This window comes from Artemia sp. Qi Xiang Cuo, chromosome 14 (assembly GCF_049724085.1).
Source record: "Artemia sp. Qi Xiang Cuo chromosome 14, ASM4972408v1, whole genome shotgun sequence".
NCBI lineage: Eukaryota > Metazoa > Arthropoda > Branchiopoda > Anostraca > Artemiidae > Artemia > Artemia sp. Qi Xiang Cuo.
The window spans coordinates 10,373,452-10,401,336 of NC_142807.1; the positions used below are offsets into that span (position 1 = coordinate 10,373,452).

The following is a 27,885-nucleotide window of genomic DNA, read 5'->3' on the forward strand; positions in this document are numbered from 1 at the left end:
CAGAGCTAGGATTCTTAGTCTCTCATAGGCGTTTGTTTTCTGAAACCTATAGTTTGGGATGAGTAGTTTGCTATTTCAGGCTTTTATGAGTTAGGTTTCCTAGTATTTCGTAGGTGTGTGTTGTCTGAAACTTATGTGTTGGGATATGTAAATTACTATTTCGGGCATTACTGAGCTAGATTTCTTAGTCTTTCGTTGATTTGTGTTGTCTGAAACCTATGATTTGGAATGGGTGGGTTGCTATTTTTGACTTTTCTGAGCTGGATTTCTTAGTCTTTCATAGGTGTGTGTTGTCTGAAACCTATGATTTGGGATGGGTGTTGGCTATTTTTGACTTTTCTGAGCTGGATTTCTTACCCTTTCATAGGTGTGTGTTGTCAGAAAATTATGATTTGGGATGTGTAGTTTGCTATTCGGACTTTTCAGAGCTAGGATTCTTAGTCTCTCATAGGCGTTTGTTGTCTGAAACCTATAGTTTGGGATGAGTAGTTGGCTATTTCAGGCTTTTATGAGCTAGGTTTCCTAGTATTTCATAGGTGTGTGTTGTCTGAAACTTGTGATTTGGGATATGTAAGTTACTATTTCGGGCTTTTCTGAGCTAGATTTCTTAGTCTTTCGTTGGTGTGTGTTGTCAGAAACCTATGATTTGGGATGGGTGGATTGCTATTTTTGACTTCTGAGCTTTTCTGAGCTAAGGTTTCTTAGTCTTTCGTAGGTATGTGTTGTCTGAAACCTATAAAACTAAACTATTGCCGTAAATTTTGAGCTAATAAGGGTGTTTGACCGCAAACTCTAGTTTTGTGTAATAAAATTATGGAAAATACATTTCGTTGACTCATAGGTGAAACTTAAGTCCAGTTATGGATCGAAAAATAAACTATTTCTGTAAAATCTGAGCTAATAAGGGTTTTTGACCTGAAACTCTAGTTTTTGTAAGAAAATTTTTCAAAGTACAACTCTCTAGTTCAAAGTTGAAACTTAAGTCCAGTTATGAATCGAAAAATAAACTATTTCTGTAAAATCTGAGTTAATAGGGGTTTTTGACCGTAAAATCTAGTTTTTTTTGTAAGAAAATTATGGAAAATGTAAAACTTAAGTCTATTTTTGGATCGAAAAATAAAACTATTTCCGTAAAATCTGAGCTAATAAGGGTTTTTGACCGTAAACTAGTTTCTTGTAAGAAAATTATGGAAAATACAATTCTTTAGTTCAAATGTGAAACTTAAGTCCAGTTTTGGATACTCATAATGATGAGGACTGATAGTTCTAATTCAATATTTTTTTCATAAAAACAAACATTTTTTTTAAACCTCGAAATTATTCAACTTTATTTATTTTTTTATTTTTTTTGTACGTATCTTAAAATGAAAAAATATGCTTACGGCTCTAACAATTGTACTCTATGATTGGTCAGAGACACGATGTGGCTTTCCCACTGGTATTCTATGTCTGGTTATCGGCATTACCTAGTCTATTGCACGTATTAAATCAGTATTTTTTACGCAGTGGAACGATAAACACTTAAGTCATATCTTTTTTAAAAAAAAGTGAAGATGGAGCCTTTTAATAAAGTGTGTTCACATAACAAGGTTATTGTAGCATTGAATGCCGACAAGGAGAAGTATTTAAACTATGAAACAAGTACAAATGGTAGCACTATTGGAAATGTATGCATGCATTGTCATGACGGCAAGGAATTACATTTCTTTGGAATACCGAAAAAATTCAACTCTTATGTTGGTGGTTATGCGAGATTGAGATGTCCAGAGATGATTGCACTCAAAGAGAATGCCAACATAAAAATAATCGTTGATGATAGAGGACAACTCCTTGCTACTCTTGCAGGTAACACATTACCTACTAATACATCCAGTCGTCACCTGTCGGGTATTAGCATTCAACGGAAGATCAATAAAAGAAAGGCCTACTCTTCTACTAATATCGTAAACCATATCTTGTCTACGTGTCGAAACTATTACCTGTGTAAAAATAATGTGATAATAGACAGTGAAATTGCCAGAAAAATAAAAAGGGCATTGTCAGAAAATATCACTATGGAATATAAAGATGAATCGATGAAAAACAAAGCACCAGCAAACGTTACTGTCATTGATCAAACAGTCAATGAACCAAATAATACCAAAGACGAAAAGTATATTGAGCCTGTTGATAAAACACCAGTAAAAATTGTGTATGACTCAAAATGGAATAATGATTATTCTACTGATTACGAACTAAGAGAAGATAATAACTATAATATCAAGAGAGAACATGGTGAACTATTTTATGGAAAAGATTCAAAATGTCCAAAGTTAATCATTGATATTAATAATGTATCATAATATATTTTTGTATAAATATTCTACATAGCATTATTTCATTAAAAATATACTATGCATTACATTGTTGTGTGTTCATTATTTTTAGAGTAAGCTAGCATATCAAACGTTTAGAATGTCTAATAAAACGTCGGAAATGTAAGAAAAGGAATTTGCATACATCTATTGTCAAACACACGGGATAACATTGACAAAATCTTCGTATCAGAATGAATAAATTATTTATCAACATCCGTTGTTGGATATGTCATTATGACAAAATTGTAAGTAAGTAACAAACTCTTTCTTGAATTCACCTCTTGGATACACAATACAGAAATTTAATTAAGGAAATTATGAAAAAAAAATTGTAAGTAAGTAACAAACTTTCTTGAAGTCACCTCTTGGATACACAATGCAGAAATTTCATTTAAGAAATTATCAAAAATTGTAAGAAAGTAGCAAATTCTTTCTTGAATTCGCCTCCTGGATAAATAAAAAAGACATTTCATTCAAGAAATTATGACAAAATTCTAAGTAAGTAACAAACTCTTTCTTGAAGTCAACTCTTGGATACCCAAAACGGATATTTCATTTAAGAAATTATGAAAAAATTGTAAGCATGTAAAAAACTCTTTCCTGAAGTTACCCCTTGGATACATAATGCAGAAACTTCATTTAGGAAACTATTAAATAAATGTAAATAAGTAAGTAGCAAATTCTTTATTGAAGTCTCCGCTTTGATACACAATACAGAAATTTCATTAAAGAAATTATGAAAAAATTGTAAGTAAGTAGCAAATTCTTTCTTGAATTCGCCTGCTGGATAAACAAAAACACATTTCGTTCAAGAAATTATGACAAAATTCTAAGTAAGTAACAAACTCTTTATTGTTTTCACGTCTTAGATAAACGATGTAGAAATTTCATTCAAGAAATTATAAAAAAATTCTCAGTAAGTAACAATTTCTTTCTTGAAGTCCCCTCTTGGATACACAATACAGAAATATCATTAAAGAAATTATGAAAAAATTGTAAGTAAGTAGAAAATTCTTTCTTGAATTCGCCTGCTGGATAAACAAAAAGACATTTCGTTCAAGAAATTATGACAAAATTCTAAGTAAGTAACAAACTCTTTATTGTTTTCACGTCTTAGATACACGATGTATAAATTTCATTATATAAATTATGAGATAATTCTCATTAAGTAGAAATTCCTTTATCGAAGTCCCCTCTTAGATACAAAATACGGAAATTTCATTCAAGAAACTATGAAAATGTTTATAAGTAAGTAACAAAATATTTATCAATTTCACATCTTGAATACTCAGTACAGATATTTTATTCAAGAAAATATGACAAAATCGCAAGTAAGTAACAAACTCTTAATTATTTTCTCCTCTTGAATATACAATACGGAAATTTCATTCAATAAATTATGAAAAATTGTAAGCAAGTAACAAACTCTTTCCTGAAGTCACCTCTTGGATACACAATGCAGAAACTTCATTTAAGAAACTATGAAAAATTGTAAGTAAGTAAGTAACAAATTCTTTCTTGAATTCGCCTCTTGGATAAACAAAAAAATCATTTCATTCAAGAAATTATGACAAAATTCTAAGTACGTAACAAACCCTTTCTTGAATTCGCCATTGGGATGCACAATACAGAAATTTAATTCAGGAAATTATGAAAAAACATTGAAAACAAACTCTTTCTTGAACTCACTTCCTGGACAGACAATACAGCAATTTTACTCAAGAAATTATGAAAAAATTGTAAGTAAGTAGCAAACTGTTTCTTGAATTCTCCTCTTGGATGCACAATACAGATATTTCATTCAAGAAATTATAAAAATATTGTAAGTAAGTAACAAACTCTTTCTTGAATACACCTCTTGGATACACAAGACGGAAATTTTATTCAAGAAATTATGAGAAAATTCTAAGTAAGTAACAATCTCTTTCTTGAAGTCTCCTCTTGGATACGCAATACGATACGGAAATTTCATTCAAGAAATTATGAGAAAATTCCAGGTAAGTAACAATCTCTTTCTTGAAGTCCCCTCTTGGATACACAATACGGAAATTTCATTCAAGAAATTATTTAAAAAAACATGGAAAGTAAGTAACAAACTCTTTATTGATTTCACCTCTTGGATACAAAAAAAAACATTTCATTCAAGAAATTATGACAAAATTCTAAGTAAGTAACAAACTCATTCTTGAATTCACCGTTTGCATGCAAAATACAGAAATTTCATTCTATGGGACCTCTACACGTGATCAAATACGTTTTGAAACTGCATGCTATTTGCATGCCTTTCCTTGGTACCTTTCCAAACGAGCGGGGATTCCCCACTGGTTCCTACACATTGCAAAAAAGTGAGCAGTACGAACGGGGATTCCCCACACAATTTTGTGTGGTTACGTGCGTGTCCACACGAGGTTACGTGCGTGCATGTAACCTCGTCTAAATTAACCTTAAAAAATGAAATAAAGCTATGTCGACTTTGCATGTCTCTCTCACTATGTATTCGCCGTCGCAGTGTGTAACCAATCACCAATCAAGTTATAGTATATTGAGCAACCTCCGCTGTCTCTGATTGGCCCCTAAAAAATGGGTTTTGTCTAAAAAACCAGTCTGGTTGAAAACGTGGAGTTGAAACAAAGTTGAAAACGTGGAGTTCTGTATTGTGCATCCCAATGGCGAATTTAAGAAAGGGTTTGTTACTTACTTAGAATTTTGTCATAATTTATTGAATGAAATGACTTTTGTTTATCCAAGAGGCGAATTCAAGAAAGAATTTGTTGCTTACTTACTTATAATTTTTTCATAGTTTCTTAAATGAAGTTTCTGCATGGTGTATCCAAGAGGTGACTTCAGGAAAGAGTTTGTTACTTGCTTATAATTTTTTCATAATTTATTGAATGAAATTTCCGTATTGTATATTCAAGAGGAGAAAATAATTAAGAGTTTGTTACTTAATTGCGATTTTTTCATAGTTTCTTGAATGAAGTATCTGTATTGTGTATTCAAGAGGTGAAATCAATAAAGAGTTTGTTACTTACTTACAAATATATTCATAATTTCTTGAATGAAATTTCCGTATTGTGTATCCAAGAGGGCACTTCAAGAAAGAAATTGTTACTTACTGAGAATTTTTCATAATTTCTTGAATGAAATTTCTACATCGTGTATCTAAGATGTGAAAACAATAAAGGGTTTGTTACTTACTTAGAATTTTGTCATAATTTCTTGAACGAAATGTCTTTTTGTTTATCCAGCAGGCGAATTCAAGAAAGAATTTGCTACTTACTTACAATTTTTTCATAATTTCTTTAATGATATTTCTGTATTATGTATCCAAGAGGTGACTTCAAGAAAGAATTTGTTACTTACTTACTTACAATTTTTTCATATTTTCTTAAATGAAGTTTCTACATTGTGTATCCAAGAGGTGACTTCAGGAAAGAGTCTGTTACTTGCTTACAATTTTTTCATAATTTCTTAAATGAAATTTCTGCATTGTGTATCCAAGAGGTGACTTCAAGAAAGAGTTTGTTACTCACTTAGAATTTTGTCATAATTTCTTGAATGAAAAGTCTTTTTTATTTATCCAGGAGGACAATTCAAGAAAGAATTTGCTACTTACAATTGTTGATAATTTCTTAAATGAAATTTCTGCATTGTGTATCCAAGAGGTGACTTCAAGAAAGAATTTGCTACTTACTTACAATTTTTTTTCATAATTTCCTTAATTAAATTTCTGTATTGTGTATACAAGAGGTTAATTCAAGAAAGAGTTTGTTACTTACTTACAATTTTTGCATAATGACATATCCAACAACGGATGTTGATAAATAATTTATTCATTCTGATACGAAGATTTTGTCTATGTTATCCCATGTGTTTGACAATAGATGTATGCAAATTCCTTTTCTTACATCTCCGACGTTTTATTAGACATTCTAAACGTTTGATATGCTAGCTTACTCTAAAAATAATGAACACACAACTATGTAATGTATAGTATATTTTTAATGAAATAATGCTATGTAGAATATTAATACAAAAAATATATTATGATACATTATTAATATCAATGATTAACTTTGGACATTTTGAATCTTTTCCATAAAATATTTCACCATGTTCTCTCTTGATATTATAGTTATTGTCTTCTCTTTGTTCGTAATCAGTAGAATAATCATTATTCCATTTTGAGTCATACACAATTTTTACTGGTGTCTCATCAAAAGGCTCAATATGCTTTTCGTCTTTGGTATTATTTGGTTCATTGACTGCTTGATCAATGGCAGTAACGTTTCCTGGTGCTTTGTATTTCACCGATTCATCTTTATATTCCATAGTGATATTTTCTGCCAACGCCCTTTTTATTTTTCTGGCAATTTCACTGTCTATTATCACATTATCTTTACACAGGTAACAGTTTCAGCACGTATACAAGATATGGTTTATGATTTTAGTAGAAAAGTAGGCCTTTCTTTTATTGATCTTCCGTTGAATGCTAATACCCGACAGGTGACGATTGGATGTATTAGTAGGTAATGTGTTACCTGCAAGAGTAGCAAGGATTGTCCTCTATCATCAAAGATTATTTTTATGTTTGCATTCTCTTTGAGTGCAATCATCTCTGGACATCTCAATCTCACATAACCACCAACATAAGAGTTGAATTTTTTCGGTATTCCAAAGAAATTTAATTCCTTACTGTCAAGACAATGCATGCATACATTTCCAATAGTGCTACCACTTGTACTTGTTTCATAGTTTAAATACTTCTCCTTGTCGGCATTCAATGCTACAATAACCTTGTTATGTGAACACACTTTATTAAAATGCTCCATCTTCACTTTTTTTAAAAAAAAGATATGACTTATGTGTTTATCGTTCCACTGCGTAAAAAATACTGATTTAATACGTGCAATAGACTAGTTAGTGTCAGTAACCGGACATAGAATACCAGTTGGAAAGCCACATCATGTCTCTGACCAATCATAGAGTACAATTGTTAGAGCCGTAAGCATATTTGTCATTTTAAGATACCTACAAAAAAATAAAGTTGAATAATTTTGAGGCTTAAAAAAAAATTGTTTGTTTTTATGAAAAAAATATTGAATTAGAACCATCAGTCCTCCTCAATACGAGTATCCAAAACTGGACTTAAGTTTCACATTTGAACTAGAGAATTGTATTTACCATAATTTTCTTACAAGAAACTAGAGTTTACGGTCAAAAACCCTTATTAGCTCAGATTTTACGGAAATAGTTTTTTTTTTCGATCCAAAAATGGGCTTTAAGTTTTCAACTTTAATCAGACAATTGTATTCTTTATAATTGTCTTATAAAAAACTAGAGTTCACGCTCAGAAAACCCTTATTATCTCAAATTTTACATAAATATTTAATTTTTCTATCCATAACTTGAATTAATTTTAACATTTGAACCAGAGAATTGTATTTTCCATAATTTTCTTACAAAAAAAACTAGAGTTTACGGTCGAAAACCCCTATTAACTCAGATTTTACAGAACTAGTTTATTTTTCGATTCATAACTGGACTTAAGTTTCACATTTGAACCAGAGAATTGTACTTTCCATAATTTTCTTACAAAAAACTAGAGTTTACGGTCAAAACCCTTATTGGCTTAGATTTTATAGAAATAGTTTATTTTTATAGGTTTCAGACAACACATACCTACGAAAGACTAAGAAACCTTGGCTCAGAAAAGTCTAAAATAGCAAACCACCCATCCCAAATCATAGGTTTCAAACAACACACACCTATGAAAGGCTAAGAAATCCAGCTCAGAAAAGTCAAAAATAGCAATCCACCCATCCCAAATTTTAGGTTTCTGACAACACACACCAACGAAAGACTAAGAAATCTAGCTCAGAAAAGCCCGAAATAGTAACTTACATATCCCAAATCACAAGTTTCAGACAACACACACCTATGAAATACTAGGAAACCTAGCTCATAAAAGCCTGAAATCGCAAACTACTCATCCCAAACTATAGGTTTCAGACAACAAACCCCTATGAGAGACTAAGAATCCTAGCTCTGAAAAGTCCGAATAGCAAACTACACATCCTAAATCATAATTTTCTGACAACACACACCTATGAAAGGCTAAGAAATCCAGCTCAGAAAAGTCAAAATAGCAAACCACCCATCCCAAATCATAGGTTTTCGACAACACATACCTATGAAAGGCTAAGAAATCCAGCTCAAAAAAGTCAAAAATAGCAACCCACCCATCCCAAATCATAGGTTTAAGACAACACACACCAACGAAAGACTAAGAAATCTAGCTCAGAAAAGCCCGAAATAGTAATTTACATATCCCAAAACATAAGTTTCAGACAACACACACCTACGAAATACTAGGAAACCTAACTCATAAAAGCCTGAAATAGCAAACTACTCATCCCAAACTATAGGTTTCAGACAACAAACACCTCTGAGAGACTAAGAATCCTAGCTCTGAAAAGTCCGAATAGCAAATTACACATCCCTAATCATAATTTTTTGACAAAACACACCTATGAAAGGGTAAGAAATCCAGCTCAGAAAAGTCAAAAATAGAAAACCACCCATCCCAAATCATAGGTTTCCGACAACACACACCTATGAAAGACTAAGAAATCCAGCTCAGAAAAGTCAAAAATAGCAATCCACCCATTCCAAATCATAGGTATCTGACAACACACACCAACGAAAGACTAAGAAACCTAGCTCAGAAAAGCCCGAAATAGTAACTTACATATTCCAAATCACAAGTTTCAGACAACACACACCTATGAAATACTAGTAAACCTAGCTCATAAAAGCCTGAAATAGCAAACTACTCATCCCAAACTATAGGTTTCAGACAACAAACGCCTATGAGAGACTAAGAATCCTAGCTCTGAAAAGTCCAAATAGCAAACTTCACATCCCAAATCATAATTTTCTGACAACACACACCTTATGAAAGGGTAAGAAATCCAGCTCAGAAAAGTCAAAAATAGCAAACCACCCATCCCAAATCATAGGTTTCCGACAACACACACCTATGAAAGACTAAGAAATCCAGCTCAGAAAAGTCAAAAATAGCAACCCACCCACTCCAAATCATAGGTTTCAGACAACACAAATCAACGAAAGACTAAGAAATCTAGCTCAGAAATGCCCGAAATAGTAATTTACATATCCCAAAACGTAAGTTTCAGACAACAAACACCTACGAAATACTAGAAAACCTAGCTCATAAAAGCCTGAAATAGCAAACTACTCATCACAAACTACAGGTTTCAGACAACAAACACCTATGAGAGACTAAGAATCCTAGCTCTGAAACGTCCAAATAGCAAACTACACATCCCAAATCATAATTTTCTGACAACACACACCTATGAAAGGGTAAGAAATCCAGCTCAGAAAAGTCAAAAATAGCAAACCACCCATCCCAAATCATAGGTTTCAGACAACACACACCTATGGAAGACTAAGAAATCCAGCTTAGAAAAGTCAAAAATAGCAACCCACCCACCCCAAATCATAGGTTTCAGACAACACAGATCAACGAAAGACTAAGAAATCTAGGTCAGAAAAGCCCGAAATAGTAATTTACATATCCCAAAACATAAGTTTCAGACAACACACACCTACAAAATAAAAGAAAACCTAGCTCATAAACGCCTGAAATGGAAAACTACTCATCACAAACAATAGTTTTCAGACTACAATCTCCTATGAGAGACAAAGAATCCTAGCTCTGAAAAGTCCAAATAGCAAACTACACATCCCAAATCATAATTTTCTGACAACACACACCTATGAAAGGGTAAGAAATCCAAGCTCAGAAAAGTCAAAAATAGCAAACCACCCATCCCAAATCATAGGTTTCTGACAACACACACCTATGAAAGACTAAGAAATCCAGCTCAGAAAAGTCAAAAATAGCAACCCACCCACCCCAAATCATAGGTTTCAGACAACACAGATCAACGAAAGACTAATAAATCCAGGTTAGAAAATCCATAAATAGTTATTTACATTTCCCAAATCATGAATTTAAGACAACAAACACCTATAAAATAAAAAAAAGCATAACCAATAAACGCTTGAAATGGAAAACTATTCATACTAAATAATAGTTTTCATACAGCACTCACCTATGAGGGACAAAGAATCCATGCTCTAAAACGTCCCACACCCACACTACACATCCCAAATCCTAATTCTCTCACAAAACACACCTATGATAGGCTAAGAAATCTAGCTCAGAAAAGTCATAAATAGCAACCCACACATCCCAAATCATAGGTTTCAGACAACACAAATCAACGAAAGACTAAGAAATCCAGCTCAGAAAAGCCCGAAATAGTAATTTACATATCCCAAATCATAAGTTTCAGACAACACACACCTACGAAAGACTAGTAAACCTAGCTCAGAAAAGATTGAAATAGCAAACTACTCATCCCAAACAATAGGTTTCAGACAACGAACACCTATGAGAGACTAAGAATCCTAGCTCTGAAAAGTCCAAATAGCAAACTACACATCCCAAATCATAATACGGGTTTTTTCGCTAGCAACTCCCCCCTCCACTATCACAGTATAAGTACTCTAAGGCATCCACGCTCCTATCACTCCACAACTTGTGTACTATACAGAACACATCGAAGAAGTAAAGCTATCCGTTATTAAAATTCTTTTCTTGCTATCTACATCAAATTTTTAGTAGACTATAACGTTAAACTATTTTAAATTGACATAACTGTTCAAACACCTCTTGCGTATTTTCCAGTACAAATCGAAGTGTTTGCAAATGGTTAGCTCTTTTTTTTCTCCACCTTAATAGGATCAAATTCGCAAATCCTATCTACCGACACATTCATATCAAACGTAGAATAGCATGGTCCTATTGCGGTCGTAGAATCGCATAGTTTTTCCTATACGTCTCGTAGAAGTATAAGGCCATGTGAGGGGAGTACTCACTCTCTTTGAAAAGGTGTATAGGTTCGATAGAAATGCTTTCCTATAGCTTCAAGCAAATAGCACGGTAATTTCTATACGTCCCGTAGAAGTATAAGGCCATGTGAGCGGAGTACTCACTGTCTTTGAAAAGGTGTATAGGTCCCGTAGAAATGTTTTCCTATACGTCCCATAGAATTCAATAGATGCATTTTACTTCTGCTCGACAATTCAATGGAGGTTCCAGAATGCCAAACAGGACAGGCGTACTCAAGGATTGAGCGTACAAATGAGAGGAAAACCCTCAAACAATGCGATCTAGGGCATTTAAATTTTTTAAGGAGCGAAAATGCGGCATTTGCACGTTTTAAGATGCCATTAAGATGGCAATCCCATTTTAAGTCGCTTGAGGTGGTAACACCCAGTAATTTCATAGTGGTAACAGACATTTCAGGGGAGATTGGACAGGAGAAAGATGGGGCAGTTTTAAGGAAATTAGTAGTAAGAACAGCTGACTTTACAGGGTTGATTTCCATATCATTAGTAACAGCTTCGGTTGATATCGATTCCAAGATGTTCATTGGGTTACTTTTTAAATTTTGAAATACGTCTCTAAGACAGTTAGATCATCAACGAATTTCCATCTATCCGGGAAATCGACACCAAGGTTGTAGGAATAAAATTGGACCTAAGAGGGTTCCCTGGGGCACACCATTATAAATTGGGATGGGTTCAGAATATACATTCAGGTATTTCACGACTTGCGTTCTATTAGAGAGGAAAGACGCAATTAGTGGTAGATGTAGATGTTCCGAATTGTTGTTGGTCAACATTTGGTATTATCTTTACTTTCAACCACTCAGCTAAAAAGCTTCAATACAACTTGGAAAAAACTGGAGTAAGAGTAATTGGATGGACACCATCAAAATCTTGCATGTTACCTTTCTTTTTTATGGAAGTAATAAAACCTAACTTCCAACAATTTGGGAATTTACACGTAGAGGTAATTGTACTAAAAAGTAAGGACAAAGGCTCTGAGAGATTGTCGGCTAAGGCTTTAATTAGTACAATCGGGATGTCTAGTATACAAGTATTGCACTTTTTAATGTTCTTAATTTTTGCCTTTACATCTGAGGGCGAAATAACGGGAAAATTGAGAGAGCACAAATCATAATGAGTGTCAAAAGAAAGGGGAGGGAGGTTCTGAACTATGGAAGAAAGAAATTTGTTCAGATCATTGGCTGTAACTGAAGGGTCTTCTTGGAAATGGAAGTCTATAGTATTATGTGTTTTCCCACAAATTTTCTTTGTTCTATTGTAACATTGTTTGGCTTTGTAGAAAACAAATCCTTGACTTTACATTTATAATATAAAGAAACAGATTTGAGTATTTTCTTTTTTTATATGTTTAAGCAGTAAATTAGCTTTGGGTGTTTTGCCATTCTTGAGTAGATTCATTTTAATTCTGATTAGCTTTTCCAACTGGCTAGTAATGTACGGTTTGTCATTAGAACATATTTTTACTTTTTTCTCGGGGAAGGAATCTATGTATTTTGTTTTAATCAGATTTCGGAAGTTAGAAACTTTAAAATCAATGTCATTTTTCCCCTTGAGAGCCAGCCAGTTTTCAAAAGTAATCCAAGGTCCTAATTTGAAAAGACCCTCATCGGAAATTGGGCGATAAGTGAATTCAGTAACACAAAAAATATGATTAAAGGTGGAGAGAGGGCTCATTAATAAACAAAAATGGTAGCTTCTTCCTAACGGGGGCAAAGGGACAGGAGGGGTATAGAAAGCCTGCATGTTGGTGCAAATCAAATCAAGGGTAGAACTTCCCTTGGTTGTTGGCATTTTTACTATCTGTTTTAAGTTTAGGGAATTACAAAGAGAATTTAATGTTAGATCATTAGCATCACCTACTAAGAAAATACCAGCGTTCGGGAATTTGCAGAGGACAAAGTCGGCACTACTATGCAGTTGCTGGTAGAATCGCTGTCTTTGTGCAGCGTTTTGATTTGGAGAATAATAGAAATAGCAAAATACATTCAAATTAAAGGGGCTTGGTAAAAGTTTGGGTCTTCCTCTTACCCAAATGATTTTATCGTAATCTGAAAGGTAGGGAGCATGAATTAATTTAGGAAAGAGATAATTATTTGCAAAAAATAGTATTCCATCTCCCTTTTTACCTAGGGGGTGATCATGAGGACGAAGTTTTATGAATTGGGAGTGGACCTTATTTTTCAGTCAGTCAAGGTTCTGTGCTTAGGCCTCTATTACGGCAATTACATCAATTTTGTGTACTTGACAGAGGGCCTCTAGTTCGATCAATTTGTCAAAACCCAGGCTTTCTGCGTTCGTAACAAGGAGCTTTGGGAAAATAAAACGGTTACTAAAGCGATCAATTTTTTGTTTGTTAATTGTAGGAGCCAGTAGGGAGTGGGAGGGACGTGGATCCGGCATCTTTTTTTAGATGAAGACTGGGATTCGTTTGAGAAGAAGGATTAAAAGGCGGAACCGTACCGGGCTTGAGAGAAAAGGAGTACAGCGGACAATTAATGGGGATATTATTAACTTGGGATGGAAGTACGGTGGAATGGAGATAATCTGTTAAACGGCTGTTACCGTTGATGGTGGGAATGGTGATTCACGTCTGTCAAGGGGTCGTCCTGATGTTGGGTACCCGGCTGACTGACTGTATTTCAAAGAGTAAACTGTGCGAAAAATGTGGTTCAGTCCCGCTTTCTAGGGCTATAATGAAAGGAAGGTTGAGATGGCTTGGGCTCGTTGTGCGGATGAAGGATGGCAGATTACCGAAGATTGTCAATTTCAGCCGGACGTCCACGGCTAAACGGAGAGCAGTTCGTCCTGATCTCGGGTGGGAAGGCGTCATAAAGAAAGATTTAAAGGAAATGGGAACTTCCTGGGAGGGTGTACCAAGGGAGGCTTTGAATAGATTGGGATGGAGGAGGAGCGTGTGTAGCTGTTTTGGCCTCAGACAGCTTGGTGCTGCTGTGAGTTGTTAGTAGTAATTGTAGTATAAGATCTACAAAGAAGATAGCTTCACCTATTTAGGAAGCAATATTAGCAAGATGAAAGATACAGTTAAGATGTAAAGAATAAAATACCCGAAGTGCAGGTTTTTTTTTTATTTATTCATGAATAGGAAGAAAAAGCATTTGAACAAAGATTACAATGCTAGTTATCACGGGAATGAATAAGAGTGGTTAAGTTTAGCTCTGAAACTTAGGCTTCAAAAAACTTGGGGGTTGAGGAAGATATGCTAACTGTTTCCAGAAGAATTGTTTAAGGATATGTTTTAGGTACGCATTAGAATGGCGGTATTTAAAAAAATTAGCTGCTAGAAAAGTGCGGCTCCATTGCTCTTTCTATGGTTACAATTAACGAAAGGTTGAGCTGGTCAGGTTATGCTTTATAGAGGAAGGATAGTAGACTGGTGAAACCTTCCTTTTTGAAAATTCATCTGGAAAAGCAGGGTGTCTTTGAGTATGGTGAGAGGGGTTTTAAGAAATGATTTACAGGAAATAAGAACTTTATGTGAAGGAGTAAAGACTGGAGCACGGTACAAACTGGTTTGGCATGTGTGCCTGTGGAGTTGTGTTGACCTCATGCACCTTTGCACTGTAATGAGCTTTCATTATTAGTAATAGAAGTATGTGTGTATATACCTATTTGCTCTCTATTCTTCAGTCATAAAAGAAGTTTTCTTACTTTTAGGTCTTAAGTAAGTGGAAGTCAGTCGAGCTAGCTGTCTCATTATCTAGTCTTCAAGATGAAGAGTCTCTCATTTATGCTGTCTTAGCAACGTCTAACCTAAAAGACTTTGAAAAGCTTGGTGCCAAATTCTCATATACAGTCAGTGGCAATGAAAAAAGACTTAGTCTTTCAACTTCTTTAAATGATAAAACTTCAACCCTTCAAGGAACACTTGCCAAACAATTCGACAATTTGCAAAAGTTCTACAAAGGAAAAATTAAGTTTTTGACCCCATTTACGGATCCTTTTATAACTGAAATGATGTATGTACACGAATTTGGCAAACTGCATACTAAGTTTAGCATCAATATTGCTGATATTAATATCTTAAAATTTGGATTGGATGGGGAGCTCAATAGCAGTATATTACACGGAATTCTTAACATTCATTCAACTATGCGAGGGTATGAAGATTTTCTTCTTTCTGTCAAGTCATCTTTACATAATGGTGATAGAAACTATATTTTGGAAAGTAATTTAAACAAAAAGCACATAAAGGTTGAAATACTATCAAACAGTTTGGAAAATAGAAGATCTTCTCAATATAGTCTGAGGGGCCGACTCGAAACGCCTTTTGCACCAACATTAGCTGGGCATTTAATCCACTCAAATAACAACGGTAAAATATCAACATCAGGAGAGTTGTCTGTTGAAAATAGCCGAACAACGTCGTTAGACATTGATGGTACTTATTTATCTTTTTCAAATTTCGATGTCTCTGTTTCTACATTGGTTCCAGGGTATAATATCACCTCCAAGTTAAAGAATGTTTTGCATGGGGCTAAAGTCAGTTCTGGTATAGAGACATCTATTAATGGGAATGATTATGCACTTCTAACTGAAGGGAATAGTCAAACTGATAGAAAATCAAAGATACTGTATGGAAAATTGAAATTAAGCTCGCCCTCCATCCCAGAAACCGCATTCCACACGGAGTATATAAAAAAAACAAATAGCATTTCGTCATTCATCCAGCTAACTTACGGTTCAACCAAGCATTTATTTAATACAAAAATTGCTTTGAAAAATGCCCTCAACTTTGAGGGTGTGTTGCAATTGGACTCACCACTCATACACACTGATATTAAGATTAAGCAACTCTGGAATAGTCGGAAGGTAATGCATGAAGTGTTATTAGCAAGTTCTGGTGATTCTGTGAAGTATGCATCCTTATTCGATGTTAAGAGTGAAAGAGGTGGTATTAGAGTTGCTGGAAGTGGATCAATATTAACCACTTGGAGTGAGGATGTGAAGTTTAATTTAAATTATGCAGATAAAGAGGGTGAATATAAACCGGAGATCACTGTCACCTATGGTAAATCAAAGTCAGTGAAATTGGTGGGAATTGTCATTAATAAAGACAAATTAATTAGTTTAAATGGCTCTATCTTGCCAAATTTTTGTGATCCGATAATAATATCTGGATCATTTGACAATACAAAACCTCAAATATCTTTGATAGCAATGTTTGAATGGCAAAGGGGCAGGAAGATTGAGTTTGACTATAAAGGTATATTTTCTTATACTTTTAGCGACATTAAAGTTTTGCTGAAAACGCCTCTTCAGGAATTCCGTAATTTGGGATTGAGTATGAACCATGACCTTTCTAGTGCTGAAAAACAACTGAAGTTAATTACAAATGTTGACAATGTGAAGCTTGAGCTGCAGAGTAGAGCTGGCAGTACAGCAACTAAAATGTTTTCTGAGTTCTCGCTCTTCACTCCTATTCCTGGCTTTGAAGTAATTGGAGCAAACGGTGCTGTAGACTTTAACTCTAAAAAAGCTGAATTTGTTGTAAAATTTGCCAAACAAGAAATTAAGGCCGTAGGTTCTTACCGCAAAATAGGTGGTAAAATACTTTGCTATCTGAAATATACAAATCCATTTGCTTTAAGCAAATCCCTTTCGCTTGATTTGACCTATGATTCAGCAAGAGATAAGAAAATTCAAGCTATAGTTCAAACATCAAAATCTCGTGCCGATATTTTGATTAGAGTTGCAACGTCATCAGCTGCTACCGAAGTTGAGATAACTGCTAACACTCCCATCATAGGTCTCGAAAAGATTGTCGTAAAAGGGAGCTATGACGCCAAAAAACGTTCTCTACTTTTAAATGCTCGAAAGAATTCTGCTGAGATTATCTTTCAAGCAAAAAATCCATCTGGCCTAGTGGAAATGACTTTATCAACACCCTTTGAAACTGCAAGTAATATGGTTTTTTCGGCACAGTACACTGACAGATCGCTAGAAGCATATTTTGGACGTAATGCTCACAAATATGCGATCAGTGCATCCTATAATATGAAGCAGAATAGGTTTGAAGCTACCGGCACTTTAACAACCCCTTTCAAAGAGATGCAAAAGGTTACAGCAGCCCTTGATTATGATTGGTCAAACGAAATTAATAATGGAAATATAGTATTTCAAAAAGATACTAAAAAGATTGAAGTAACTGGCTCTTTCAATATCCAAAATTTATTAATGCCCTCTATTTATGTTGTCATTCCAGAAGGCCCTCTAATATCCAAAACTGAAGTTAGTATTAACTATAATATTAAAGACACTTTAAAGACACTTGAAATGAAGCTGGTCTATGACTCTGAAATTTACCATTTATCAGTGGCAGTATCAATGGAGCCACGGAATGGATACTTACATTTATTTTTTAATCCGCCTCTTCTTCAAAGGTTTGAGCTGAAAGTGAATTATGATATGAGATCGGTTCCTGCGAAATTTAACCTTTTTTGTCAAAAAGGGACAAGTAAGATTGTAAATATTGATGTTAATGCGGATTTAGTGCATATTTCAGCCAATGCATCAACAGTAATCCCTGGATATGAAAATTTATCATTTAATGTGAGCATTGAACGATCAGAAACGTCCAAATTTGTTTTGCATGCAAGTAAGAATGACGATTTTTTTGAAATGTTTTTCGAAAATACTGATGGTAATATTGATGATAGTTATTTGATTACCCTTAAAACTCCATTCGAAGGTTTGAGATCATTTTCTATCGAAGGTACTAGAAAAGCATCTCCTGAGAATATCTTATACAATCTAAACATAGTGAAAGGTGTGCATCATTTGTCGCTTGCTCTGAGTGGTTTCATGAGCATCAAGAAATCTGATCTTAGAGCAGCTGTGTCATCAAATATTCCATTTTTGGAAAACTATGGTTTAAATCTTGAATATGATTTTTTGAAGAAGATTAGTGGCAGTCTGGTGGTAGAAAGAAACAAGACAAAAACAACCCTAAGTGGTAAGTTTTTTAGTAGTAAATATCCCCATTTGAGAGCAAAGACCTCGTATCTAAAATATCTTTTCTTGTGAAATTCCTGTTATGAATATCTAAATAGCCAGCTTAGACCTGTCTTGGTCTAGACCACACTGCTATTTGCGGTATTGTTAAACTATTGCCCCCCTAATGACGTCGTATCCTGAATGTTTATATTGTCGTATCCTGAATGTTCCTGAATGAACGAAAGTGCAAAAATTGGACGAAAGTGGGCAATTTTCCCAGTCGCGGTGCCCCCCAAGCCACGGCGCCTGTGACAACGGCCCCGGTTGCCCCCCCCCCCCCTAGGAAAGGCTCGGCCTACTCTTGGTTATTTTATTGATATTTTGCTGGTTTTGGATACTGATTAATTGTGCTAGAGTTCTGACTGATTCATGCACATGTTTGTTTATCATTAAAGAAACGGTTTTTTTTTTTTTTTTTTTTTTTTTTTTTTTTTTTTTGTGACGATTCAGTAACAGCTATTGATGTATAAGCTGTTGGCACCAAAAACGTGTTTCTTACTTCTCATAAAAATTGTTTGACATGCAGCCAACTAAAATCCAAGAAGTATATGCTTTTGTAAGGTTGATATATTTTGAAAAATATCTTTTAGGTATTTTCATTTTTTTTAAATAAGAAAATGTGCCACCCCTATATTTTAGTGAATTGCTGCTACTGATATCATCGTGAAGTGACTATGCTGGATGCTTTATAAACAGTGTCACCATTTAGTTGCTGCATTAGAGTAGATGTCATCAGTGAACAGTAGATGTCATCAGTCGATGTAGATGTAGTCGATGTCAGATGATGTAGATGATGTCATCAGTCGTAGATGATGTCATCAGATGTAGATGATGTCATCAGTCGATGTAGATGTCATCAGTCATCAGTAGATGTCATCATTAGAGTAGATGTCATACCAGCGCTTAAAAAAACTAATAAAAACTTCTCCAAGAAAACATTTGAATTCTGATTGAAGGTAGCCAGTAAATTATCAGTTTATATTAATTTTGACCAGCTCACCATAAATTATCTTAAATTTAACATTTATTGTTATTTTTTTTGAGGGGGGGGGGGGGGTATTATTCAAGAACTGAGTAAATGCAATGATACGCAGGAAGCTAATTGATTTTATTTGCTGATGAAGGACCTCTTTTTTAATTACTTTCCAATGGGAAATTTAGAAGAGAGCGTTTAAGGCTTTGGAAAACGGATCATGCTTATATTTTCATTATAAAAAAATAATATTAATGAATTACTCTCGGATATATAATTCCAAGTGAGCAACACAAATTAGTAATAATCTATAATGGCAAATCCAGGAAAATAAATCTATTGTTTTCATTAATTATAAATAAACAAATCTCACTTTTGTGTATATATAATTTTAAGATGGGTCTAAGGTAGCACTCTTGAGTATCCACAGATTCACCATATAAATAAGTCCAATAGAATCGATATTATTCATATTGAAAATTGTTCTTAATGCTCATCAAACAAACTTACTAAACAAACCGATGCTATTTCAGGAAGTAACTAAGTTACTTCTCTAGATATGATCTTATGCTCTAACACCAAAATTAGCATTCTAGAAGCTATGCTACTAAATGATTTGTAAATTTGTTATAAGCTACGTACATGTAGAACCTAATAATGGAATCAGACATGAGCTTCATCAAACAAACTTACTAAACATGCTCATCAAATGCTCATCAAACAAACTTACTAAACAAACCGATGCTATTTCAGGAAGTAACTAAGTTACTTCTCTAGATATGATCTTATGCTCTAACACCAAAATTAGCATTCTAGAAGCTATGCTACTAAATGATTTGTAAATTTGTTATAAGCTACGTACATGTAGAACCTAATAATGGAATCAGACATGAGCTTACCCCCCCTAAACGTGGGGGTGGGGATGATCATTCGATTTTTCAAATGATCAAATGATGTGGTCGTCTGATTTTGAAAAAGGAGTATATTGAAGTACCAGTTTCCCAGATCACCCAGAGAGCAAACTCGAGTGCATGCGCCCTTCTCTGATAACCAAATTGTTTATGCTTTTGTCTCTTTTCAGGGGACGTTGACGTTTTACCAAACGGTGCCACTGTACGAGTTGTAACACCATTTATTGGGTATCGGGAAGTTGAAGTATCCACTAAACTTGAAGAACAAAAAGCAGAGTTGAGCTTAAAAACTGAAAACAAGCTATCAAACTTCTCAGTTTCTTTTTCCTTTGATGACAAAGAAATTGATGCTACAATTCGAACATCCATTCCCGGATTTGAAATGCTAAGTGCCAAGGCTCAGCATGCTTTTACTGCTGAAAATAAATATTTATCTCTTACTTTATCTCGAAATGGTCAGAAAATCGACATATCTAGTAGCATATCAATAAGAAAGAGTGGATTGGATTTTGAAGCTTATCTCTCAACTTATCATCGTGGCTTCGAAAAAATTGAATTGACTGGAATGTGTGACAAAACGGAGAATACAGTTAAATTTGCAATGTCATTCCAAAGGAACGCTGCTAGGTATGAAACTTCCCTCGTATCTGTAAATAGTAATGACTTCATTGATGTAAAGGCCACTTTCTCCACTCCGCATAAATACTGGGAAGACGTTTTAATTGACGGTATTATTAAGAAGAATGAGAAAATCGCAGATTTCATCATCGACTGTAATGGGGAAAAGAAGAAAGTTTCAGGGAAGCTTGATTATGATGCGTCCAGCTTTAAAGCGACAGTAAACACACCTTTCCAGGGACTTGATAAAATATCTATTGCAGCTAAATATGATGAGAGCTCTTTAGAGGCAGGACTCCATACTCCTTTTAAAGGGTTTGAAACGATTAGCTTTGGTGGTAGCTATGACTTCCAGTCAGAAAGCAAAATGGCCCGTGTTATCCTGACCAAAGGTAATATATCTTATTTTTAGTGTTTGTCGCGTTTTAACATTGATTTTTAAGCATGTATTATCTCAAGAGTTTTGCAGTAAACAAGTAAAGTAGTAAGAAATAGTAGTAAAAGAAATGGTAGTAAAGTAAATAAGCAAAGTAGCGAAGAAGAAGTAGAAAATGTAAGGTAGAAGTAAATGTAAAGGGTAGATCAGCCTCTTCTTAAATTTTGTTTTGGGTAGTAAACAAGTAAAGTAGTAAGAAATGGTAGTAAAGTAAATAAGTAAAGTAGCGAAGAAGAAGTAGAAAATGTAAGGTAGAAGTAAATGTAAAGGGTAGATCAGCCTCTTCTTAAATTTTATTTTGGGTAGTAAACAAGTAAAGTAGTAAGAAAGGGTAGTAAAGTAAATAAGTAAAGTAGCGAAGAAGAAGTAGAAAATATAAGGTAGAAGTAAATGTAAAGGGTAGATCAGCCTCTTCTTAAATACAACGAGATACAACGGTGTAAATTGAGATATATATTAGTAGTATTAAATAATTTTTAGGAGAAAATAGAATTTCCTCCTAATTCAGGTGGAAATGAAAAGACCAGTATGCTGACCGTGCTTTTGCGTTTTTGTCTTGATTGGATTAATTATCTCGCATTAATTACCCGTTTCACAAATTAAGCACAATTTCTTCTTAAATGTTTCTATTTTACATTCTTTTACTTGATAAAATTTTTAGCAATACAGTTGCTTATAAAAAGCGGAAATTATTGAATAAATAAAATTTATATATTCTTATTCTATTTTAAATATTATAATAAGAATTATTATTTAAGCTTTAACTAATGGGAATAATTTTAAGCTACCATGGACTGATATAATGAAATCTTATTGATTGAATCTGGTTAAATGGAAACTTACGTAACCATATATATCTTATAAAAAGAGGGGATATCTGAAGTTTAATATTTAATGAAAAAGACCTTCGTATTTAGCTTTTGGCAGTAGCGGGTGTCAAATTTAAAAAAAAGAAACGTGGGAGGACAATCAGCAGGAAACAAGCTAAAAGTAGATGGCACCAAACGACTTGAAAAGGTTTAGCCTTCCTTTGAAGGTGTAGTTGTCTTTGGAGAGTATTAATGTTCTAATTTCTACGAAGTTTTGCTTATGTATTAATTTTTGTTATTAATTTTATTTATTTTTTACTAATTATTAATTTTATAAATTTATTTAATCTATTAATTATATTAATTTTATTTATAAAAAAACTTATTTATTAATTTTATTAATTTTAATATATATGTATTAATTTTTACGGAATTTTGCTTATTTATTTTCACAATTTAACGGGGTAACAGTGACGGGAATGTGACACCATCCTAAAAGCTTCATAACCTTGAAACAAGCAAAAGAAAAATCTTAGAAATCACAGTTTTCAAGTATGATTCGACCTAAGACGGGTCCACTGGAAAACAATATTTGTATTTAATGTCCTTGGTACTTTATGAGTTTTAGTAGACTTATGGCTCAATCCAAGGCTGTATCCAGGAATTTCGTTCACGGTGGGGGGGGGGGGGGTTGGTTGCTATAAAAAATTAAAATACGCATAATTTTTTTTTATGCACTTTTGGTACATCTGTACGAGTCGGACAAAAATCTCTGGGGGGAGGGTCAAACCCCCTAGCCCCACCCCTGGATACGGCCTTGGCTCAATCTCTTGGTTAATTTAGTTTTACCATTTATCTATTTATTTATAAGCAATTTGTGTATCCAGACTTTTTCTGTGGAATTTTCAATTTTATCCGCACCTTTCAGGTACTTGTGAGAAATATGTGGGTGTAGTTACTATTAAAGTTAAAAACAAGCATCACAGAGGTGCACCTCTAAGCAAGGATATTTATATAAATATCATGCATCTCTCAAGAGTATCTGAGGCGGTACTCAGAGGTGTAATTCTAAGCTAGAATATCTGTCAGATTTATCCGACTATAGAGTTCAAGAAACTCTTAGATTTTCTTGACCATTCCAGTTAATAAATATCACGCATTTCTCAAAATTATTTTAGGTGCCCCTCGGGGGTGATTGTGAGAAATTTATGTGTGTAGTTACTTTGAAGTGAAGAACAAGTGTCTTTTATTTATTTATTTCATGTTGTTTTGTGTTTTTTTTGTTATTTTTTTACTTTATTGTCCCCTCCCGAGAATTTGAATTTTTATTTCTTTCATCTCTTTCTGTATTTTAGGAATTAATTCTTACGAAAGCGTCCTAAGAGCTCAACTAACACCAAGAGAAGGAGCCGTTTCTATTCAAAGTAGTTTGCCAATCACTGGTTTTGAAACATCTTCGTTTGACTTCGTGTACGACCTAGCAACCGAAGATAACAAAATCAGTACTAATATCAACATTCAACAGGACATGAACCATGCTGAGATGTCTCTGAGGCTTCAAGCTGATGAAAGTAGTGGAGCTTTCAGTGTAGTTCTCATTACTCCTTTCAGAGGGTTTGAAGATTTGGAATTTAGTGCCAAATATAGCTTTATTGAAGCCAAAATGGTAGATATTCGCTATGACACGAAAGGTAACGCTGCATTGCTTCTTGCTGCGAATTATGGAGCATCGATTGAAAGCAGTGACCTGGGTTTAAGTTTAGTATTGCCTGCTATACTAGAGGATAAGTTTGAATTGAAATTCAAGCACAACCTTGATACCAAGATTAGTAAGCTGGATTTGGATTTAGTCACATATTTTAATGGATTTCACTTTGTTTCTACCTCTTCTGTGAATGGAATTAACGGTGGCAAACTAGATATTAAATCGAGCAACGAAAACTTTGGAACCCTACAAACAAGTTGGAAACTCGTATCTAATCGCTTTGAGGCTAGTATTAACAGAGAAGAAAAGAATATAGTTTCACTTTATATGCAATTTATTAATAACGGCCTAAAAGATTTTTCGGTTAGAGGATCTGCAAAGTCCATACTGTTTGAACATCAAGAATTTCGTGTAGAGATGAATGCTACAAAAGAGGAAAAATCGTATTTGGTAATTAATTACCAAAATGGTGATTCTAAATACATTTTACTTGGCAATAGCATAGTTACCGATGGTATTTGGAGACTAGAGGCTAGTTTGAAATTACCAATTAGTGGATTTGAAGACGTTTCTCTTCAAGCTCAATATGGTAACAGCAATGCATATGCTTTGGTCAATTTTGACAACCAAAAATTAGAAATTAACGCCGATTTCGATTTCAAAATATTAAAAAGTAGTTCTCAACTAAGAATCACTGCCCCATTTATTGAAACACTTGAAATTAGCTATGAATATAATGTAGCTTCAATAGAGAAAATTGCTCAGGCTGTCTTATCATATGGCACAACGCGTATCCGATTTAATGGTGTGGCGAATGTCAAAACCAAGTATGAGGCCGAGTCAAGAATTCATCTAACGTCTAATACTATGTTTAACTTGGCATCAGTTATAAGATATAATTTTAATGATGAACTAAAAACGGCTTATGCTGAATTCAAAGTAGACAACAGTACTACTAGTTTTGAAGCAAAAGTTAGTAGAAGTCCGTTAACCCCTTCAGTTATGTTAAGTGTAACCACACCAATTATTAACTATGAAAATATTGTAGTTACTACAGAAGCCAGCTTTATTAATGGTATTAAGGTAAAGTTATTAACAAGAGGAATTAAAAATATTGATTTTAATTTTATAGCCAATGGGAAAGGTGTTAACGTTGTTTTGGAAACACCATTTGACGGACTGAAAAATCTTCGGTTAGATTCGAATTATTCTTTTAGTGCTAAGAATAGTCGCGTAGAATTCGATGCTTCTGATGGAGAAAATCACTTATCTTTTAGTTACAGTCTTATTAATGAACATTTAAAATGTGAGATTGACGCTCCTTTCACTGGATTCAAGTCAATTAAGATTGATGGTGTGCTGCCATCTGAAATAAATAGGAAAACTGAATTAACCATAATTTTGGATGATAAAGTGTCATCAATTTCTGGTGGTTTCTCTGAAGAATCAGAGAATGGTGTTAAATTTGTTTTTTTATCTTCATTAACAGAGGATATTGAACTTTCTATCGCCTACGCTAATGCTACTGATGGTTTGAAGGGTGTTGATGCGATATTCCGTTATGGTGCTGAACAAGTTCGACTTCATTTCGGTGGTCTTATTAATCCAGTTCGAAAAGCTTTATTTGTTATTGAAGCCAAAAACTTTGACCCTGTATCAATAAGTATGGAAATCTTGCAAGAAAGAAATTCAAAGAAAATTTTTTTGAGAGCTGGATTTGATGGTCGACGCCTTGAATTTATGACTCTATTTAATAAGACTAAAGATGAGGAGAATATTTTGGCTTCATTGTCGTTGCCAGTTGATGGCTTTCAAGACATTTCGTTATCAGTTGAGACCAAAAAAGATTCTTTGAATATTTGGATGAACTATGGACCTAATCATACTATTCACTTTTCTGGCGTATTTAAGATTGATACAGGATTTAGAGTTGCCGGAACTTTGAGCACTCCGTTTGAAACTGCCCGAAGACTCTCTGGAGATTTATACTTTGAGTTATCAAATACAGCTAAAGGTGGAAAACTTTCAGCCCAGTGGAATGATATTTCCAGATTAAGAATTAGTGGACTTATAACTGGCGAAACTCTAGAATTCAATTTGGAAACACCATTTAAGAATGTAAAAGACATAGAAATTATTCTGAACTACAAACTCTCCAAGAATGGCTTATGGACTAGCGCCAAAATTCAAAGATCTCACTTTTTATTTGAAGCCATTTTAATTGATTCTGGTATGAAAGCTAAATTGTCAGTAAATGACAACACTTTTGAATGTAAGGCACAATTTAAATTTAAATTGCCAACACTAAAAGCTTTGCTACGAGTTGAAACACCGTTCAAAAATTTCGAGAGCTTCTATTTCGAACTGAACGCTCGTGTAGATAAATTAAATGGTGATTTCAATCTTCAATTCTCATCGCCATTAAAGGGACTCGATTTGGGGACAGTTACAGCTGCTTGGAAAATGAACGGAATGTATGCAGAAGGTGAGCTGAATTCAGAAGTCCTTGGGCAATCTTTAGAGCTAAATGGATCAATCAATTTTAGTTCAAAGTCATTAACTCTTACCTCAAAAACAAGCCTCTTATCGATGCTTGATCATTTTCGTGTGGTTTTTGAAAATGAAGCAATATCTGAGAATCAGAATAAAATAGAAATTTCTATAGAAAACAAAAATTTCCGTTACTCTTATTCTGGAAAATACAGCTATTCTTTGAATTCTTTATTTTCAAACGGAATAATTACGTCAAGTGGATATTCGCAACCCATACCCTTTTTTCTCAACTTCTCATTGAACAAAGATTTTAGGAAATCTGACTTATCGGTTCAAATTTTAAACAATGAAGCAAACTTTAAGTATGAGTTTGACAATTCATCGCTACAGTTTTTCTTTGAAGCAGAACTGCCATTTTACAGCATTGTCAAACGTTCTTTAACTAGTTCATTTGGCTATTATGTTGTTGATGTCATCCTGAGAACTGCAAACAGCAGTCATCAGTTCTCCTTAACTCTGAATCATGAAGACAACCACTTATCTGGCGAGTTTGAACTCGATACGCCTCTAATTTCTGTAAAGAGAACAGCCACATTTTCAATTTCATGGCAAGATGAAGGCTATTTGTCCATAAATTTTGAAGGTATGATCAAAGGGGAGTTGATTCACAATATATCAGGAGTTTTGGACCTGACAGATAATGTTGCTCTTACTGGTAGATCAGACAGTCCATTTACTGGAGCTGTTGATTTGAAGTTGGTAGCTGGAGCTTTTGATGGTGTTATTTTGATTGAAACTGAGGAAGCTGTCCATAAAGCTGACTATAAGGTATACTTTTGCTTTCTTTTATTTCATTTTGCACTTCAATCCTCAGCACTGCACTACAATTCACTCTGTACGCACTACACTTTCCTCTGCACTGCACTTTTCCTTGCACTGCTCCAAACTTTCCTCTGTACTGCACTGCACTTTTCATTGCACTGCTCCAAACTTTCATCTGTACTGCACTGCAATGTCCTATGCACTACACTGCAGTTTCCTCTGCACTGCACTACACCTTCATCTGCACTGCACCAAAATTTCATCTGCACTGCTCTACACTTTCCTCTACACTGCGCTACAAAATCTGTACTTCAAGTACTAAATCAAAGCAATATTTTATTTCTAAAATGGAATAAACTTACAGTCCAGTAAGCTTATACACGTAATTCATATTAAACTTTTCCGTTGCATTTTTGTAATCTATCTTTTAACTATCTTTTAAATATGCTAGTTTTTTTAAGATTTCCTCCCCTTATTCAGAATAGTTTCTCTTTTAAAGAATCTTTTTCATTATGAAGGTTCAGTTTCGTAGATTTTATTTCCGATTCTTGAAATTGGGGGGAAACGACAGTTTTTTTAAGAATAAATTTACGCTTCGTATTTTCTTTATTTTTATGTATTGTCAAAATTTGAATATTTCCATCTTTTTTAAAGGACAGTAAATATTTCTCTACAGAAAAAAATTAGTTAAATTTGATTTCTGATCTTTTGCGTTATATTGACAAGATGGGTAAGCTC

At 34.1% G+C, this 27,885-nt stretch overlaps 1 protein-coding gene across 2 annotated transcripts in view; it reads left to right on the plus strand.

Moving 5' to 3' along the window:
- Positions 1-27,885, plus strand: part of LOC148944115 (uncharacterized) — a 285,083-nt gene that overhangs the window by 181,953 nt on the left and 75,245 nt on the right. For both annotated transcript variants that reach the window (XM_089100272.1, XM_089100273.1), the window contains exons 20-22: positions 15,042-18,339; positions 20,435-21,274; positions 23,483-27,153. In XM_089100272.1, coding sequence (XP_088956398.1) covers positions 15,042-18,339; positions 20,435-21,274; positions 23,483-27,153 — 7,809 coding nt within the window. The remainder of the gene's footprint in view (positions 1-15,041; positions 18,340-20,434; positions 21,275-23,482; positions 27,154-27,885) is intronic.